The following is a 20,907-nucleotide window of genomic DNA, read 5'->3' as shown; positions in this document are numbered from 1 at the left end:
ATAGAGGTCAGGGTGTGAATCACAGTAGGAGCCTCATGGCCAGTGGCTACTGACCCTGTGCCATCTGAGGAAGCTAGGCTGGGCCCAGATGCACAGCCGTTTGTGGGACCCCAGTCTCCAGTGCAGTCTACCCAGACTTCACTTCCAGCACAAAACCTTTCCAGGAGAGGCGAGAAATATCTAACAGTGGAATGTTCATAGGGACCCATGCCAGGCTGCAACAGGGGGGAGCGCTAGGCAGAGCTGGCACTAATACTTCACCTCCCATTCAGTGGCTCTTAATGCCACAACCCCTTAATATAGCTCCTATGTCCCAGCTACTTCATAACTAATTTTGCCACTGTTATGTATTTTTGGAGAGAGGGTTGGCAGTGGGGTCGGGACCCACAGGTTGAGAGCCACTGCCCTAGCTAATGAGGGACAGAATCGAGCAGTCCTGGGATCCACCAAGCAGGCCAGAAGCCAATTTGGGATGCTCAGGGTACAAACAGAAAGGCTGAAGAGCAACTTGGAAGAGGATGGGGGTTAGAGGAGCAAGAACTCAGGCATGGTTGGGGGAGTTCCGCTCTCTAGCAAGTCAACACCTGTCACATACAGAGAAATACCAAGTGGCTTTTGGCCATAAATCCTGGCAGCATTTGACTGTAGATCTGAGCCTCCAAGTAGGACACAGATAAGAATTCCCAAGAGGACAGGCTTCCACAGCAGGAACAGACCTACTTATAGCAGTCTGACAGCTTTTCCCTGCCCCTCAAAAGGGGCACCAACTCCGAGGGCTATGTAGGGTAGGTGAGAGAAGGGCTCACAGAACTGTCACAGTATCCCTGAACTGCACACCAGAGTCCAAGTGGGAGCCATCTTTTTGACACCTACTCCAACTAGTTTTCCAATACCCACAGGCTGAGAAAGAACGAGGAGGACGTCACCCTGGACCTAGCTCTCCTGGGTCTCTAACACCAATAGAAGGCTGAGGCAGGACTGTTCCAGGACAGCCTGGACTACAGAAAGAGACTGTCTTAATCTCAGCTGTCACCCACACCAAGTTAACTTTCATGTGGCTTACACATTCTGAAAACTCAGTTGCTGAAAGAAAAACCACACAAAGGGAAGGGAAGAAAGGTAGAAGTCATTATGAATTTATTATTTACACAATTGTTAAAGTACACAAATACAGTGGTAGTACAAACGCACAGCTCAGAGACTGGTCACCAAGACACAGGTTGATACACACATTCTAACTACGCTTCCTGCGAGTGATGATGAGATTAAATATTAGGCAAGAACCGTCAGAGCCACCCCCTGGAGGACTTTCAATGGGCTTGGCTGAACCTGGATCAGTCTCAAGGCCACCCCGATACCCCTTCGGCACCACAGGTGTCTACAAAGAACACTCGCCAGGCAGGCCTGCCGCTGGAGAGAGGAGGCCCAACTCTAATAAAGGATTTGCAACAAAAATCTCAAACTTGCCCAACCCCCCCCCAACCTCCCTCTGCACTCCCAGACAGTCTCCCACCCAGTCAAGTCCCTGCACCCTAAAATCCTTGCAGAGTAACCAGCTCAGGACTCAGAAAGAAGCACCCACAGGCTCAGATGGCTGGCTGGCACAACCAACAGCCACATTCTGGGAGGCTATCGCACATCATCAGTGTGTTCCCTGATCTCAGACCAGTGCTCAGTACCAAGGAACCAAACCCAAACAGGGAACCAGCCAGAGCCAGCATAACTCTCTCCACAGGCTGACACCCAGACACACGTACTGCACCCCATTCCTCAGATGGGGAGCTCAGGGCCTGCTGTCTCTTCATATCCGGTGCCCATGGTGGGGACAAACATGTTGGCATCCTGACCGCCAGCGGCAGAGCAGCCCAGCCCTCAGATGTGTCCAGCTGAAGACCACCAAGCGTGTGGCACCACGCCTTTCTGGAGGCGAAGGGTCTTGATTCGGGTAGGCAGTTGCCTGCTTCTTGGCACTTCAGGGTTGACTCCCTTTGGCCACTGGTCCTTCTGGGCAAATCCTGGGCTCCGAGCAGAGGCGACGATAGACCTAAGTGGCATCTGCATGATAGGACTCGGTCTGTTCAACAACTTCCCAAGTTCAAAGGCATAGAGGCAACCAGCACTACCAAAACCGCAATCCTCTTCCCAGAAACCAGAAACACAAGCTCAGCTTTGAATCTCGGAATTCTCCAGCAGCCTGCACGGATCTCAAGGTCTCTCCACGTGAGTTCTTCAGTTTGACTTCCTTCTTGCCTCCTTTGGGAAGAGCGTCAGGCCACGGCCACAGTGCTCTGATGAGCGTATGCTCTGCACCCTCCCTGCTCTGATGACTGCAGGTGGATCAGCTTACAGTGGGGAGGGGTCAGCAAGATGCCCACAGGAGGCTGATGGGAGCCCACAAGACACACGCACACAACTGATGAGTATTCCTTCCTAAAGTGAACAGCACAACACGAGAAAACAAAACAAACAAACCACACACCCTCGACACTCACATGTGCCCCTCTTTTGCCTGCCTCCATTATACACAGAAGCTCCAAGCCAGCATGTCTTAGGATTCTTTAAGGTCAACATCTTTTTTGTTGTTTAAGACCGCAAAAACAGACAAGAAAGAAACAATAAAAAGACAGATTTCTTTACACAGATTTAAGCCAGTAATTTTTAGCAAAATGATACAAAACTGTCTTAACCAAGTAGAAGACTGGTAGCTGCGGTGGGATCGTCAGGGAGTGCAGGTCCTCCACCACTGGTGGGAGCGGAGAGGCTCTTCACAGGGAGTCGGGTTCTCTCTGCAATGGTCTCCCAGCCTCTGCTCTTCATTCCAGCCCCATGATAACTGAGCTCCATGGGGCCGTGGTGGCAGCCCCTGGTGGTGGCAGCCCCTGGCGATGGCAGCTCTTGGAGCCTGTCCATTTAGTTTGTGTTTGATTCCCCATGAGCGTCGCTGGGTGAGTGGCCTGGAGAGCTCCCGGCGTTAACATTTCGGGTTTAGACCGGGGGGCGTGTCACTAGTAAAGCCATTGGTAACAGAGTAGATCAGCCATGCATTGTCTGCCCTTCACAGCAAAAAGGAGAGTTCTCATCGGTGCACGACAGACTGAAGACCACTGGAAGCCACCCGACCGGGAATCTGTCGGAGCCAAAGCACAGGACAAGGTCAGCATGGGGCCAGAGGAACAGGCCAGCCAGGCAGTTGGGCGCACATAACACAGTAGAGCCTGGGAGGGAAGGGACACAATGCCACCTGGCTTCAATCTAAACACGTTCACCCCTGGCTGCACAGAAAGGCCTCTGTAGCCAGGGCAGGCGCTGAGCAGAACACAGGACAGGAAGATGGGGAAGAGGAGGCATGCAAGCAAGAGACTGCAGAGCTGTGCTCCTGTGGACCTTCCTGGAAAGAACTCGGAGCTCTGAAACGCATGTCCCTTAGGGAGGACAGGAAAGCAATTCTTACCAATACATCTCCAAGAACGCACATACGTGTTAAACAGAGCAGATCTCCCAGCAGCACAACCCCACCAAAGCTCAAGCCTCTGATGGAAGGAACCACCAAGTGCCATGTGGCCAACAAGAAAGGAGCTCAGCGTGGACACCGAGCCATGCGGACGGCAGGGTAGCAGGTGGCTGTGGCTGGATTAATACAGACAACAGCTGCATGGACAAGATGGCCGGGCAGGTACCAAGTTTGGAAAGAAACATAAAATGAGGACAGCGATAAATGAGAGAGAGGAAGAGGAATGACTGAAAAAGCCAGGATGGGCACAGCAGACCACTCGGAGTCTGCATGAGCTCAAGAAAGCCCAACACCAAGCACGGCACCACTCAGCCGAGTACAACAGACACAGGTGCCAGCACTATGCCCAGAGCCACAGGCCTGAGGGCAGCTCAGCACACCAAATGCAGTCACAGGGAGGCAGGACAAAGGCACAGCAGGATGGCTCCCTAAGATCACTTGGTCCAGAGATGCTAAGAATGCCACTAACCCCCCAGACTGGGCAGCTCACCGCAGCTACTCCATAGCCCACACGTGAAGAAAACCAAGCAGAAGTCATCTCACTCTACCTCCAGCACTTGGCATGCAAGCCCAGCCCACCAGCGAGCCCAGACGACGGGTGGGGAGTGGCTCCCACCTTGCCTGGCACCTGCTACCTGCAGAGCCCACCGTGAGCACACTCACCCAGTGCTGCCTTCCGATGGAGACGAGCAGCTACTTGCCGTGGTGTTCGAAAGGAATGCTATTCTGAGGTGGGGAAAAGACAGCTGTTGGTAAGTGTCATGCTGGTCAGACCAGCACATGAGATCCTGGTCCCCTGGCTGCCTGTGTTGAGCCTGAGTCTTGATGTGCCCCTTGCTTTCACCAGGTCAAGACACCAAGAGACACTAGCTAATGGCAAGTCTCTTCGCACAGGGCACGAGCTCATCAGTCTCTCACGACCTTTGATAAAAGTGGCCACTGCTGTTCCAGCAGGAACCTTCTACTTTCATGCTCTGGAGAAACTGAAATCTAGCGGACGGCGGGGCTGAGGAAGCCCTACAAATCGGTTCCGTAGCACTATGCAGTAGGTGGAAGGGATAGCACCTCCCAGGATACACCCACGGGACAAACTCTCTACTAATGAGAGCAGCAGAATGATCTTATTTTAATGCAGGCATGGAGTAAGTGAAGTATCAAAAGCAATACCTAACACATTTTGAACTGTGCTAGACAGGAGACCTTTCTTTTCAACAAAGGAAAAACAAATAGAGATCCAAAGATCAGATGCCCTGCAAAGCCTATGTTCTTTTGGCTAATGAGAGCAAATGCACAGATACCAAGAAACATGGTCTCCCCAGAAGACATGTTCAAGTGCCCTTTAGGGAAGGAAAGATGCTGAGGAAGAAGCAGCTGCTTGTGGGTAAAGCTGGAGCAAGGCTGAGGTCCTGCAGAAAACAGGCCGCCTCAGGGACCTGCACCACACTTTATCATCAGAAGAGGTGAACAAGGGCTTTAACTGGGTGCAAGGACTTGTGGGTATCACACTGTACCTCACAGGATGCACCAGTTATGAGGAAGCTCAGCAGAAGATTATATGCTCTTGCTCCAGGGCTTACACACACGCATGGTGTCCTCTAGCTCATTATGCTAAGCAGATGCCACCACTCCTACCTGGACTCCAACTCTCTAGAGACAAGTTACTATTGTCCTGCCAAGCTTGGAGAGGGAAGGCCATCACACAAAGGACAGCGCACTGGTGCTGGTGGTACTTACTACGCAGTGAAGGGAGGCTCTTAAGGAGCACAACTCCCCCAAAGGTGCAGCTGTGGAGACAGACAACCACAACACAGGCAGCATCTAGGAAACCTCCAAGGTAGCCCAAGGAAAAACTAAGGAAATTAGGAAGGGAGCCTCTGAACCATGTTCAAGCCTGTTAATAGTTTTCCATGCAGAAACACGAGAGACCAAGCAACCAGAGACCGACTGAGGCCCAAATCACCATATGGAGAAAAATGCTATTCTCTGCCACAGCTTTTAAAGAAGCAGCTGGGCTGTACCCCGTGTCCTCTTGGTAGCCATAGAACTTCCTGACTCTTTCTTTCCTTCCTGGATCCAAAACTACCAGGTGCTTCGTTTTTGTATTGAACTAAATCAAACACAAAACAAAAAAGACCACTTTGCCATCCCTTCATTTGTCTCTGCCCAGCTACTGGCATGAAAATGTCCAAACCCAGCCAGGGTCCACCACATCATGGGTTGTAGAGGCAACAGGCATGGGCCACTTCCTAGGCGTCAACACAATGTTTTATGTAGAAATGCATTCCCTCCTCCCCCTCAAAAAACAAAACAAAACAAAAAAACCAAAACATCTTCCATGAGGGAGCTGAGCTCAGAGTATACAAACCGAGGGACTCAATCTCCTCATGATGTCAAACCTCAAGGCCTACAACTTAAGTTATCCCTTGTCAAACTCCCTACATCGGTTGTCTCTTCAGGAGAAAATTATCATACAAACAAAAGCAGTCATTTTACACAGGAACATGTTTCAACAGTCTTGATTTCCATTAGACCAGTCCTAGGGTGGCCCCAGCGACTTTGTACTGACTCAACACACATTTAGTCCTTACCCATTCAGACACCATGCTAGGCCCTACTGTAACCAGAGAGAGGTTAAAATGAGCTCTTGGTGAACAGTGGCACTGGCTGGTAAGAGCCTCCTCAAACACAACCTTGGCCCTACCCACTCTAAGAGGGAAACTCTAAAACTCACGTCAGAGAAAGAAGCCTAATAATGTAGACCGAAGCTATTCTAATCTGCTGAATATAATGCAGTTCTGAACGCAAAAGACAAGCAAAAGCACAGGAAGGAGAACCTGGATGCGGATGAGGGAGTGGCTAAGAGGAAGGGTCTGGAAACTAGTCCAAACTACACTGCCTTCTCTGAGCACCTCCCTTATTAGGGACAGACAGGACGACAGAAGAGAACACCTTACCGTCTGGCACCTCCAAGGATTCCCCCCAGGGACCCTTCTTATGCAGCCACTGCCTTTCCTGGTTTTTTTTGCTAAGGAGATCCTTGCTAGCAAACACAGTGGAGTTGTAAAAAGACTGGGTGTGCCTATAACAGACCTCTCCCCAACGGGAGGAATGAGCAAGCAGGCATACGGTGCTTCCCCTGGTGGGGAAGGCAGCGGGGTAGGAATAGGGATGTCCCTTTGAAATCCAGCAGAAGTGAAAGAGTTTTACACATAGTTCACAGCCCATTATAGTCCCAACCAGGAAATAAACCCTTTAGAAATCCGGCTAGTCAGAGGCTCCGACCAAGAAGCAAAACATAACTAGAAGCCTAGCTGGTTAAATACCCTCAAAAATGAGGAAGAGAGAAGGAAGGAAGACACTCTTCACAAGTGCCACCCACTCCTGACTGTGAACCGTAAAGTCGGGCTTCAAGGCAAGGTAAGGGAGAGAGCCAGTGCCGGTACACAGGGACAAGGACACGCAGCCCCACCCTGGGGTCTGGCGCAACCAGGCCTCAGTGAGCTCTACATGCATACCTGTGAGGTGGACATGCGAGAGGTATCTTGTCGGCCCGTGAGATCAGACGAGGAAACGTTGACTGGTGCCCCACGGTGCAGCCGCATGCTCACTTTCCGTTCTCGTTCCATACCAGAGACGGGCCTAGGAGAGGTGTTGGCTGGAAGAGAGGAAGAGAAGCCACAACCACTGAGTACCCTGGGCTCCTTAACATCTCCGTAGCTGAAGCTGGAGAGACAGCTCCGAGGTCAAGAGCACTCGCTCTTACAAAGGACCCAGTTTGGGTTCCAGCACCCGTGCGGCAGCTCACAATCATCCATGACTCTAGTTCCAGATCTGACGCCTTCTCCCTTCACAGGCACTAGGTACATATGCAGTACATATACACACATGCAGAGCATTCACACACATACAATCTAATAAGTAAATAAGCAAAGGCCCCAGTTAAGGCTCTAGGTGGAGGTTTTCAGAGCGGAACAAGAACTCATCAACTAACTGGCTCAGGGCTACACACACAACCAACTCAAATGCTCAGCAACCCCAAGATCCCTGCTGGTAGTGGGAATGCATTCTAAGACCTCAGCAATACACATCAGACCTGCGTAGTTAAGGATTTGAGACAATCTGTCTTATAAAAGCAAAATAAATTTTTTTTGAGACAGGGCTTTTCTGTACTGGCTGTACTGGAACTCGCTTTGTAGACCATGCTGGCCTCGAACTCAGACATCTGACTGCCTCTGCCTCCCAAGGTCTAGGATTAAAGGTGTATACTGCTATACCCAGCACAGCAAAAAGTTTTTAAAAACTCGTATATATGTGTGTGTGTGTGTGTTGCCTAATCACATCTGTGTACCATGTGCACGCAGTGCCCAAGGAGACAGGAAGATGGTGCCTGTTTCCCTGGAACTAGTTAGACAGTGTAAAAGCTGTTATGTGGGTGCTGGGAAATGAAACAAGTCCTCTGAACACCAAACAGGGCTCTTAACCACTGAGCCATTTCTCCAGCCCCATCAGAGTAAAACTTTATACAGGAAACAGCCAACACTAGCAACAATTTCAGGGAACTCAATCTTTAGATCAGATCTTGTGAGAGGGAGATTTCTTTCTTTCTTTAGGAGAAGATCTCACTATGTCGACTGAACCGGCTTTAAACTCACAAAGTCACCTTGCCTCTTGCTTCCTAAGTTCTGGGGTTAAAGGCGCGTGTCACCATCACCGTGCCATTTCTAAGGTGACATCATAGGTTGTGCCCCAGTCCTATCTACACTTCAGAATGAGGACTGACTGAAATGGGGACACAACCCTCAACTGACTGGCCCCAAATCCTTGAGAGGCCACATACTGGGGTGGCCGGTCAAGTCATCGAACATAAAACAGAGGCCCCAGCCTGGTGGAGCATGCTAAGAGGTGTGCTCACCCGTGTGTGAGGTAGGGGTAAGGGGCGTTGGGGGAGCCACTTCCTGGGTTCCCCGCAGACGGCCGGAAGCTGTAGAAGGGAGGCCGCGGGTGGCTGGATTCCGGGAGTGTCTTAACCGCTCCTCTCGGTCCCGGCGTTCCCGCTCAGCATCGTCTGCAGCTCGGCTGGCACCCTGAGGGGAAAGAGCAGGATAAATGGGAGGAAGTGGCCTCGGCTTTAAAAAAAAAAAAATAAAAAAGCAAAATCCCCCAAGGCTTTTGACTGGTTTTGCCCCTTGAAAAAACACCAAAGGGCACTTGGGACAAACCTACCCCTTGAAACCACCCACACCAATAGCGAAATCAGAAAGATGACGCCTGCAGAGTATCCACAAAGGTCAGTCTCTCTTCACACCCCTCCATATTGGAAGTCACAAGTACAACCTGTCATCTTAATCCCTACCTATCAATGTTGTGCTGGCATATTAGGGAACGAAAGAGAGACTGCCTGAGACAGGAAGGAGAACAAAGTAGAGGCCTAAGCAAGCACTGAGTCAGAAGGGAGGGCCTAAGCAGAGTCCAGACTCCGTGACAATTCTGTGCCATAGCAACGCCAGTCGTTGGCCTGTGAATAGGACTGGCGTTGCCAACGAGAATGGGAGTCAGGTTTCTGCTGGATCAGAAATCAGAGTCCAAGTCATTCTAATCACTGTCAGCAGGAGTCTGCAAGCTTAGGCAACTTCATGAAACTACTGGTCCCCAGCAGGACCAGGCCTCTCCTGAGTCAGCTCACCCTGTAGGGTAAGTCTCCTTCTGGCCCTGGCTGGTCTACAGAGATATAAACAGTGCTAGGCCCGGGCAGGTAGTTCTAGTTAACAGCACTCCCCATGAGTTGGGACAGGGCAACTGGCAAAGTTCTTGATATACACCCTAAGAAGCAGTTCTTGCTACTTCTTTCACTAGATACATTACCTATAAAGGTTCCAATTTCTAGTTCAAATTACAAAAAATTTCTTAATTGTTTAAGACAGGGTCTTGCTTTGTAGCCCAAGGCTGGCTTCAAGCTCATCACCAGCCTCCCAAGTGCTGGAGGTAATGACAAAGGTGAACAACCATGCTTGGCTCAAGGAATAAATTCCCATTTTTATTTTATTTTTGTCTGTTTATTCTGTCTCACTTTGTAGACCTGGGTGGCTTGGAACTATGTATTCTAGGCTGGTCTCAAACTCAACAAGAGACCTGCTTGCCTTTGCCCTCTGAATGCTTAAAAGTATGAACAAACTCTCAATGAAAATAGACATAAAAAAAAATAAAAAAAAAAAAAATAAAAAAAAAAAAGAAAATAGACATAAAAGTTTCACAAAGCCTTGAATGGTAGCAGCAAATGCCTGCATCAAATTCAGACTGAATACCAGGCACTGTAACCCAGAGGCTCTTCTGAGGCCTGTGAGATGCACACTGGATTAGAGACAGAGGAGGAGGAGGAGGACTGGATGACAGGGAGAGGCAGGGTTTAAGGAGACCACCAGGCTTCCTAGCAGTCCAGACTATCATGCTATGCCACCACAGGCAGCTGAAACCACAGCTCATAGAACTGGTGATAGAAATCATAATAAAATGATGTTCTACAATGGGATGGGGCAGCAGTACACACAGCACTCGGAAAGACAAACAAAACACGAGGACAGCTTAACTGTGGTTCAAGACTGGCCTAGGCAACAACAAACTTCAAAACTAAAATCCTCAGGGTTGGAGCAATGGTTCAGGGATTCAGAGCACTTGCTGCTCTTGAGGACCTGGGTTTGGCTCCCAGCATCCACACAGAAGCTTACATTAGCTTCTAACTCGTTTCAGGGGATGCGCCCACCTCTTCTGAGCACCAGGGACACACATGATGCACGTACAGGTGTGCATGTACGTACACACATACACACACACACACACACACACACCTACCTTAAAAAACATATTCTCTCAGAAGTAACTTTACTCCCTAAAATTTAAGGAAAAAGAGAAAGGAAGGGAGGGGAGGGAAATAAGAAGGACAGCAGACAGGCCTTTCAACTAAGGAAGACTTACCAATCCATAAGAAGCTGACTCTGTGCACAGCTTACTGGGTTTATTATACATATTCATAAGTGCCCGAGGTTTTTATTTAGTGTCTGCATGTAAGTAAATGAACCATGTGCATGCAGTACCCACAGCAATCAGAAGAGGGCATAAGGGGAACTGGAGTTCTAGATGGTCCTAAAAACTGTAGAAAAAGCAGCAAGTGCTCTCTAAACCACTGTACAATCAATCTCTCCAGCACCATATGCTAGAGAGGTTTTTGCCTCACTCAGCATCTCCCCCCTCAGTACTCTGAACCCACAGGCAAAGTGGTCTCTAGGCCCCCAGTTCTACCAGGTAGGTTTGGCTTTCACCATTTCCACCATGCCTTACCACTGTGCCTTGCAGACAGCATAGCTTTCATAAAGAAGCCCAACCCAGCCTCCTAAGGACCAGGCTACTGTCATCCAACACTCTAGCAATGCCACTTACAAATTTGAGCATGTTCCAGTCGAACACGTAGTCGTAGGAGAAGCCCTGGCGATGGAACAGATTTCGGAAGAGCTGTCTCAGGTAGGAGTAGTCAGGTTTGTCATCAAAACGTAAGGAACGGCAGAAATTCAGGTACGTGGCAAATTCAGCTAAAAATAAAAAAAAACGAAAAACTCAAAACTAGCAAGGATCTACCAACGGTAGCCCAGACTGGTATTCATTCACCCAGCTCACCTTCTACAGTGCTACATACCAAAGACATCAAAGATGACATTTGAAAACTAGTCATATTATTTAAGAAATCAGGCCTTGGGAGACTGCTTGAAAAAAAAATCACCATCTAGAAACTGGAGGTGTGTGGTTCAGTGGTAGAAAGCTCGCAGAGCTAGCAGTGTGAGGCCTTGGGTTCCACATCAGCCCCCTCTACACATCCCAGAGGTCAACACTAGAGAGCAACGTCACCAAACAGGGTAAAGGGTGGTCAGTTTAAGGAGTAGTTAGGTCTCCCCTACTTTCCTCCTTTCCTATCCATGGAGGTCACCTCTCAAGGCTCAGTCTTACATCATTTCAGTCTCTCCTGGGCCTCAAAGAACACCTTTTAGACAAAAGAGCTCAGGGATGGAAAAACAAACCAGGTCCACCTTCTTATGAGAGAAAGTGCCCCTTTCACACAACTCCTCTGAAAGCACAGCCAGAGCGCCCGACACAGGAGTCTGTTAACACTGGGGTGGGGGGCGCAGTAAGGGTGGGAGGGACTCACAAGGATAGCCCTTGCACAGCACTTCAATGGGGGTGGACATCTTCTTCTCACTGATCCTCTCATACTTCTGCCTCTTGGTGGCGGCCTTCAGCCCCTGCCAGGGGAGAGAGCCCAGGTTGAAGTACATCAGCACGTACCCCAGAGACTCCAAGTCATCCCTTCGAGATTGTTCTGGAAAGAAAAGGGAACTATGTCAAGAATGGCACGTCTATCTGTGTGTGCAAAAAGCAACACCCGGCAAACAAGAAAATGGAAATACAACTTCAAGAATAACGTAAAAATATACCTGCAGAATTATGTCACCAGAAGTTGTCCCTAACATGATATTAAAGAAACCTCCCTAACACTTCAGGCGTGTAATATGTAATAACCTTGGAGAAGTGCTGGAGAAGCCAGCTTCTGCCTACCCCACTGCACCTGGCAACATAAAGACTCCCAGTGGTTGTGCAAACCTGCTTGTCTGCTATGGAAGTTGGCTGACAGACTCCAGGCTTCTCTCATCACCAAACTGGCTCATAACCCCAGGCTGCTGAACAAGTTGGACTTTCCCTAAGCTAAGGGCGGGCATGTTAAAGGCACACTAAGTCAAGGGTTCCGCCCCTATGTCAGGGCTCACCAATGCCAAGATGTGTGTTGATGGAGGCATAGCGTGCCGTCCCTGTAAGGTTCTTGTTCTCTCGATAGGGGATATGCTGGTGGGTGCGGGCATCCCGGTACTTCTTGGCCAGACCAAAGTCAATGATGTAGACCAGGTTGCCTTTCTTTCCCAGCCCCATGAGGAAGTTATCTGGCTTCACATCTCGATGAATGAAATTCTTCGAATGAATGTACTCAATACGACTTATCTAGAAACGGAGAAAAAGGTGATATGAACCCCACAGTGGTTCATATGCTGGGAAAGCACACAGCCTCTGCTTTCTGGAGATCACAATAGGGCGGTCATCCCTCAAGGTATCTTCAGCTCCCCCCACCCCCACCCCAACACACTGGCCCAGACATCTCTTTTTCTTGGTTCCCATGAAGTAGAAAAGAGAGCAGGCTGAAGAGACCACACACCACTAACGATGGTCTGCATCAGCTGAACTCTGCATGAGCTATAACCAAGAGTTTTCATGGAAACCACCCCAAAGTTGCTACCAGTAAAATGTGGGCTCCCTGAGAGAACTGGGAAGTCCATTCAACATGGACACACTTGGAAAGCTAAAAACTGGTCTCTAATCTTGAGGCCAGGGTTAAATAAATTTCCCTTTCTATGCACAAATGGGTGTAATAATGGAGAACTGGCAACCAAATAACTATTTTCTTGAGACAGGGTTTTCCTATGTAGCCCCTGCTGGCCTGGAACTCACAAAGATCTGCCTGTCTCTGACTTGAGTACTGGGATTAAATCATGTACCACCATGCCCATCATAACCCACTAATTTATTCTGTCAAGCCAGCAAGCACATGCCAAGTACCTACACTGCCTGTGCAGTTCAGGAAAAGGGTGCTTACCATTTGGTCAGCAAGCAACAGGACAGTTTTCAGACTAAACTTCCTTGAACAGAAGTTGAAGAGGTCTTCTAGGCTCGGTCCCAGTAGCTCCATCACCATGACATTGTAGTCCCCCTCAGCCCCACACCATCTGATGGTGGGGATGCCCACTGGAAGAGAAACCAGACACAGCCCTTCAGCCTGGGTACTGCATCAGGTCATCAGATCACCTCTTTCAACACGACAGGCGTTCAGTGGACTGAGTCTGTGGGTGTTCCAGTTCAGATGATCCTGGCAATGTCTCCTTCACATATGCTCACTTGTGCTTAAGTCACATATAGTAGTAACACATGACACGGAACAAACTCTGCTAAGTCAAGCAAGCAGTAGAAGCAAATGAGACGATCTCATAACACCAGTCAGCATCCACGGAAAGAAAAAGCACGTGAAGCAGACAGTCCAGACAGCCAGCTGAAGTCACAGCTGCACCAGTGAGACTAGAACCTAACGCCGGTTGTAGAAGAAAAAAGTTCCCGTTTTTTATAATACTGATAAGAGAAAAGCAAACACAATGAAAACTTCTTAGAGAGTCACATAGACTTTAAACACATCAACCAGCAGAAGAGAGAATAAGAACAGACAACCTCAACATAAAGGAACCAGTAGGGTGAGGTGCTTGTGTGATGGAGCTATAGAGGCAGTTTTGCACCTTGGACTACACAATGAGACCCTGTCTAAAGAAAACAACAACTACAAAACTAAACAATCTAGAATGCCAAAGGGGGAAGGAACTTAATGATGCCTCCAAGATGCCAGATCTGAAAACAGAAGTTAACACTAAAGCAGACTCTCTACCTTTGAGAAATGGGTTAAAGACCAAGTATCTCACCTAAAAACATGACTGATAAAGATGCTCAGAAAAAGCTGAGGGCTCTTGCTCATGAAGACTGCTTTGCTCAGGTCAAAGAGCAAGCACTGCAGAGAGGCGAGCTTTACCAGATGCCCATACTCCCCTCTGCCTACCAGAGCATGTGGTCTAGGGAGCTGCACACGCTCACTGGGCTCTGCCGTGAACCGAAGGCCTCTCTTTCCTTCCATGTCAAGAACCATTTAGTGGAGCTTCATTGGGAGTTTAGATGTTTGCAGGGAGATCCTACCATTTGGGGGGGAAAAAGCTTCAATATCTCAAAGTATTTCACATCTTACTTGAGAACCCATACAACAAATAACTAAATATAAAACTAACGCTGGGCGATGGTGGCGCACGCCTTTAATCCTAGCACTCGGGAGGCAGAGGCAGGCGGATCTCTGTGAGTTCGACACCAGCCTGGTCTACAAGAGCTAGTTCCAGGACAGGCTCCAAAACCACAGAGAAACCCTGTCTCGAAAAACCAAAAAAGAAAAAAGAAAAACAAAAATAAATATAAAACTAACAGACTTGGACCTGAGACAGACCTAGTTATTCCTAGCAGCAGCTCCTGGATCCCTGCCACCTTTTGTCACCCGTGCTCCCTCACAGGTGCTGTGTAACATCTCACACCAGGTCCCCACAATCTCTACCTTACCTGTCATCTGGATGGTGGTTTCAATGAAAATGGCTCTCACAGGCCCACAGGGAATGGCACTATTAGGTAAGGCCTTGCTGGAGGAAATCTGCCCCTAGGGGTGGTGGGCTTTGAGGTCCTAGATGATTCCAGGCCCAGTGTCTCCCCCTTTTCCTGCTGCCTGCCAATCCTAGATGGGGACCTCTCAGCACCCTGTCTGCCTCTGCTCATGTGCCCCCTTGCTCCGCATCACGACAACCGTAAGCCAGCCAAATTAAACGCTTTCCCTTGTAAGATTGCCACCTTGTCTCTTCACAGCAACAGAAACTCTAGGACAGATAGTTTAGGTTTGCTTTTCCTATTATAAATGGCACTGTGAATTATTTCTTATGTATGCCCACTCTAACACATGGAATTCCTTTTATCTCTGAACGTATACTCACAGACCCACGAGATGCTGGATGTCATCTACTGCCCAGCACTGTCTATTCCCTACGTGTACCAAGGGTGTGAAATCAATCTCTCTGACGACTGTGTCTTTTATGAACACAACTATTACATCTGTTTCTCTTTTCTGACAACTCAAGCATACTTTGTGGCAAAAAAGAGAAAGAGAGATTTAACGGTTTTACGTGAGACAAGTCTCTTACAGTGAGCAATGCTTTCAGGCTTTTGTTTTGTTTCTGAAATAGGGTCTCACTATGTACCCCAGTCTGGGCTTGAGTTCCAGGTTTTTCTGCTACCTCTCAAGTGCTAGGATTACAGGGACACGGCATCATGCCTGCCCAGCCTGCTCTCAGTATTTTTTTGTCTATGAAATTAGTCCTGACCCCAGAGTCATAAAGAGATCCTATTATCACCTTGTAAAAGTGCCAAAGTGCAATGCTACATATTGAGACCTTGTCTTAATAATAACAAATGCTTATGTGCAGAAATCACTTTTGCTTCTAGTAGTGATAAAGAGATCCAAATGACCTCTGTACTGAAATAACTAAGGAGAGGTAAGATAAAAAGCATGAACCTCAGGAAGACAATGTTGAAGCCTGAAAGACCCCCATCACATGCCCAAGTGTCATCATAAAAGACAGAAACAAGCTGGGCGGTAGTGGTCCACACCTTTAATCTCAGCTCTTGGGAGGCAGAGGCAGGAGCATCTCTCTGAGTTTGAAGCCAGCCTGGTCTACAGAGTGAGTTCTACAGCTACACAGAGAAACCTTGTCCAAAAAACCCAAACAAAGACGAGGTGGAAGAATGTGCACGACAGAAACACTGAACACAAGGGGATAAGATTCTCAATGTCTAACATTCAAGTTATGACATCAAGCAGGGCATGTGGGTCCACAAATTAGAACTGGTAGAGAAGGGCATTAAAAACTCTGAGATCAAAGCCCAGTAAAGCATGTCAAGGGACTGCAATTCCAGCTGCTTAGGAAACGGAGACAAGAAGATCATAATTACAAGTTCAAGACTTGTCAGAGCTACAGAGCGAGTTCTAGGCCAGTCTGCGTAACTTACTGAGATCCTGTGTCAATACAAAAACAAAAAGTGGAGTGCCTGCTTGGCACGTGAGGGACTCTGAGATCAAAGCACAGTAATGCAGAAGAAAAAATGAAGTCCTTCTGTGTATGTGTTACTTTTACTGATTAATGAATAAGGCTGCTTTGGCCTAGGGCAGGGCAGAATATAGTCAGGTTGGAAGAGATATACGAGTGTAGGCAGAATTAAGGAGACGCCGTGTAGCTGCCGAAGGAGAAAGACAAAGCTGGTAGGCCACAGCCTTGTGGTGATATATACATGAACAGAAATGGGTTAATTTAAGATGTAAGAGTTAGTTTATACAGACCGTGCAGCAGGCCCAGCTGAAGCGGTCAGACATCTGAAAACAAATCCAGACTCAGTTCAAAGAAGTCAGGTGTAAGAATCATGAAGGCAACTACATTAGTGCACAACAAACTGCCCACACAAATGGTGTTCCATCCGCAGTAGTCCTGCATAAAAGCTCCTTCCTGAAGAGTGAGATCCATATCTACACAAAGATATGACCAAGTGAGATCCATATCTACACAAAGCAATCAGCAGCACTTCTTAGCTGCAATATTCTTTGGAGAGAAACACGGCTATATTCAGGAGCAGGGGACTCAACTGTTGCAGAATATTTGTTTACACTGTATGAAGATGTGTCACTGTGACTGGTTTAATAAAGAGCTAAATGGCTAAAAGACAGGCAGGAGAGGGGAACTTGGGATGAATCTAGGGGCACTAGAGACACCAGTAAGACACTTAAGAAGTCAGACATACAGTACAGCTACATGGCAGAATGCAGAATAAAAATAGGTTAACTTAAGTTATAAGAACCAGTGGGGCCGGGCGGTGGTGGTGCACGCCTTTAATCCCAGCACTCGGGAGGCAGAGGCAGGTGGATCTCTGTGAGTTCGAGACCAGCCTGGTCTACAAGAGCTAGTTCCAGGACAGGCTCCAAAGCCAGAGAAACCCTGTCTCCAAAAACCAAAAAAAAAAAAAAAAAAAAAAAAAAAAAAGAACCAGTGGGACAAGTCTAAGCTAGGTCAAACTTTCATAATTAGTAAGTCTCTGTATTTTTATTTGGGGCTGGCAGCAAAAAAAGTCTGATTACATATGGCATTCAACATCAGGCACCAGATGAAGCAATTACTTATATTGTCCTATCACTAAATAAAACTTGGGAGTCAGATACTGGGGTTAAAAACCTGACAGATCCAAAGAGCAATGGAGGAAAATCAGAAAAAGCCCTGGAAACCTCTCCAACCGCTCCCTCCCTGTACCTCTCTATCCACTTCCTTGGTCCTCCAACACATCTATGGCTAACTAACCCCCACAGCTCCAGGGCAAGCAGTGACATTCCCTCTCCTCTCTCAATTCTAGTCATCCTGTTCTCTAAGCCTTTGGACAAGACCTAAACAGGTTCAAATCCTATGAAGCCCCAGCAATGAGAAGGGAAGCTGACACAAATTCCCATCCCTACCCAGTACCTGCTGCGAAAGGCAAACCAGGTTTCTCCTACGCAGTGTCACGAGGTCTATCAACCACACTGTCCCAGGGCTGGCCACATAACCTACCCAGTCAACACCAAATACACACTTTCCCCCACGTGCTTTCTCCCCCCACTTAAAATTAAGCTTTTGTTCTTTGAGAGAGAGAGAAAAAGAATATGAAATTGTGTTGGTAGGGAGGTGAGAAAGATCTGGGAGGAGATCAAGAAAGGCAAACGATACAAGCAAAATATATGCAAACAAAATTGGAAAGAGCTGCCAGTGGTGCGGAGGAAGCTGGAGAGATGGCTCAGCAGGTAGAGCACTTGGTTGCTTCTGTAGGAGATCCAGGTTTGATTCCCAACAGTCACAGAGTGGTTCACAGCCACGTAAAAATGACTGCAGCTCCAGGGATCCACAACCTCTTCTGACTTCTGCAGGCCGCAGGAACAAATGTGATGCATACAAGCACACTGCGCGCGCGCACACACACACACACACACACAGGCAAATATCCTTATGTAAAGATTAAGAATAAAAAAGATGGGAATAGTGGTACACACTTTTAATCCCAGCTGTCAGGAGACAGGTGGATCTCTGAGTTCAAAGACAGCCAGAGCTACACAGACAGACCCTGCCTCAAAAAAGAAAAGGAGATTGTTATGTTGAGTGGAATTTCATTTAACAGTAAAAAAAAAAAGTTTTAAAAATTACACTGTGACAATATTTAAGGTGTACACTACCATAAATGGCATTTGGGGCAGGGGGGTGTTTCAAGACAAGGTTTCTCTGTGTACCCCTGGCTGTCCTGGAATTCACTCTGTAGACCAGGCTGGCCTTGAACTTTTGAGATCCAACTGCCTCTGCCTCCCAAGTGCTGGGATTCAAGGTGTGTGCCACCACTGCCTGGCTATAAATGGTATTAAAATTGTATTTTATAACTAATTATTGTTGATCTTGTTTGACTTCCCACACTATATAGGCGTGCTGGGATCACAGAAACACACTACTACATCCTGCTTGCACTTTAACCCACTGAGCCCTCTCCCTAGCCCAACTGCTGATATTTTGATCTTAAGCTAACAAAACTCTTTAATTTCTTCTATGTTTATTCTAGGAGAGTCTATCATATGCAAACAAGTTCTAGGAATATACAGTAAAAAGACTGTGAGATGCAGATAGCATGAATGCATTATATACATAACAGCAAACTGATATTTAGGAGGGATGTATCCATGGCTTCTTGATGTACTTAACAGCTGGGGGGGATTAAGTGACAGGAGGCAGCATCTTCCTTTTCAATGGGGAACAATAGTGCTATTTGTTAAACCACAGCATCAGAGACGGGATAAAATACAGTCACTGCAAAGATTCCTGAGCTCACAGATCCCTGGCTGGAAAAGATGAAGAATGTCTTTTGTGGCACACTTTACCTCAGCAAACTGCCAGAAACTAGTGGTGAAGCCTAGGAAGGAAGTGATTATCAACTAATTAGGAGAAGGTTCCTGATAAAGTATAATGAAGAACCTTCCAGTTACAGGCTCTTTGCTACTCTGGAGTCAGACATTCATACTAGCAAAATCCAGAAGCCAATGCCTGGAAAGTGTGCTACTAATCTTTTGTTTGCTTGTATTGCCAGGAACAAATGATGCTAGTGGTTTAAAGAAAAAACCTGAGTGCTGTCTGTGCCATGACTTGGTCTAAGATGCCAAAATAAGTAACTGAGGCCAGACACTAGAATACACAGGTATTCAGAACTGCTTTCCATTGTGATTTGACAAATATTTCAATGTAAATCTGGGCACTCAGAATTAATTCAAACAGAAGAATTCATTATATTTCCAGTAATTCAGTTAAGAATAATTAAACCTGCCAAACATTTCTAAACGATGTTATTTAGATTTTGAAAACCAAATTTCTCATGGGAGGACAAGAAAGAGAAACAGAAGGGCTGGGGCTGCAGTTCAGCGGTATGGTGCTTATCTAGCCCAGACAAAGTCCCAGCTTCATCCTAGCACCCCAAAACAACCCCAACATGCCCCAAATCATGGCAAACAGAACAAAGACGCAAAGGCGAGTGGAGATAGACTAGAGAGACTAGGCAGGCGTGTGACTTCACAGGGGAGGGAGGGCTCACAGCACTGCTACTCCAGCATCCCCTTCACCACACACTGCATGCTCTCTAGCTCCTGACTGACACGTGCCAGGCAGGATGGTCCACAACATCAGCTCTGACACTCGGGAGGAGAGCTGCAAGATTGTGAATGTGAGATCTTGACAAAAAGCCAAAGACAGAAGATACAAATACTGCCAGACATGCTGGCTTATCTGAGCACTTGGGAGGCAGAGGAATGAAGTTCACCAGCCTGGTCTACAAAGTGAGTTCCAGTCCAGTTATGGCAACACAGACTGTCTTGTTTGTTTTTTATTGCTGTGAAGAGACACAATGACCACAACAACTCTTTACATCTAACATCTCGTAGGCAGCAGGTAGTCGACTGTCACACCGCAAGAAGCGTGAGCAGGAAGAGCCCTCACAGCCACCTCCACAGTGACCGGCTTCCTCCAACAGGATACACACTTTGGGGGCCATTTTCTTTAAAATAAATAAATATAAAAAAGTGAAAAAAATTACGGTGGTGTATATTTTCCTACCCAGATCCTATCACAAAGAGCCATTCTCCCATCCCACAGTGTCCTGGTAACATTTACCAGAAGCATCTGTAAACACACTAATGCTTTCTGCTGAGGAGCCACTGAAGGAGGGTGCGGTCTGAATCTACTTTAGGATATATCAGGAATGCAATAAACAGTTCAAAAAGCTACCGGGTCTTATCTGGCAGCACCAGCTGTTGTTGAAAGTCACTACTCAAGACTTTTACTAACACTGAATTCTAGTTTATTTCTAGTATTTCACCTTTAACCTATTGTGCTGACCAGATTTTGGGCTGGTGAAGTGCTCAGGGCACACTGTTGCAGGATATTTGTTTACATTGTATGAAGATGTGTCACTGTGATTGGTTTAATAAAGAGTAGGTAGAATAGATATGTGGGATTTCTGGTGAAAGAGAGGAAGAGGAAGAATCTAGGCGTGCCCAGATTAGGCCAGAAAGCTGCTGGGGGACTCTGAGAAGTCAGCCGTACGGTACAGAGCAGAGGTAACTGAGCCATGTGGCAGAA

At 47.5% G+C, this 20,907-nt stretch overlaps 1 protein-coding gene across 2 annotated transcripts in view; it reads right to left on the bottom strand.

Annotated features, from left to right (window-relative positions):
• Nucleotides 1-1,115: 1,115 nt before the first annotated feature.
• LOC121444066 (casein kinase I) overlaps nt 1,116-20,907 on the bottom strand; it is a 29,403-nt gene continuing 9,611 nt past the window's right edge. The window contains exons 3-10 of one of the 2 annotated variants that reach the window (XM_041645812.1): nt 13,197-13,345; nt 12,319-12,547; nt 11,703-11,873; nt 10,943-11,091; nt 8,424-8,595; nt 7,027-7,166; nt 4,175-4,237; nt 1,116-3,127 (exon numbers count right to left, since the gene is read on the bottom strand). In XM_041645812.1, the coding sequence (XP_041501746.1) occupies nt 4,205-4,237; nt 7,027-7,166; nt 8,424-8,595; nt 10,943-11,091; nt 11,703-11,873; nt 12,319-12,547; nt 13,197-13,345 (1,043 nt within the window). In that variant the 3' untranslated portion in view covers nt 1,116-3,127; nt 4,175-4,204. The remainder of the gene's footprint in view (nt 3,128-4,174; nt 4,238-7,026; nt 7,167-8,423; nt 8,596-10,942; nt 11,092-11,702; nt 11,874-12,318; nt 12,548-13,196; nt 13,346-20,907) is intronic. The other variant, XM_041645811.1, reaches the window with a different exon arrangement.

The sequence above is a fragment of the Microtus oregoni genome, unplaced genomic scaffold, assembly GCF_018167655.1.
Source record: "Microtus oregoni isolate MIOR12 unplaced genomic scaffold, Mior012 000117F_ref0000505, whole genome shotgun sequence".
Taxonomy (NCBI): domain Eukaryota; kingdom Metazoa; phylum Chordata; class Mammalia; order Rodentia; family Cricetidae; genus Microtus; species Microtus oregoni.
This window is presented reverse-complemented; position numbering and strand designations above follow the sequence as displayed.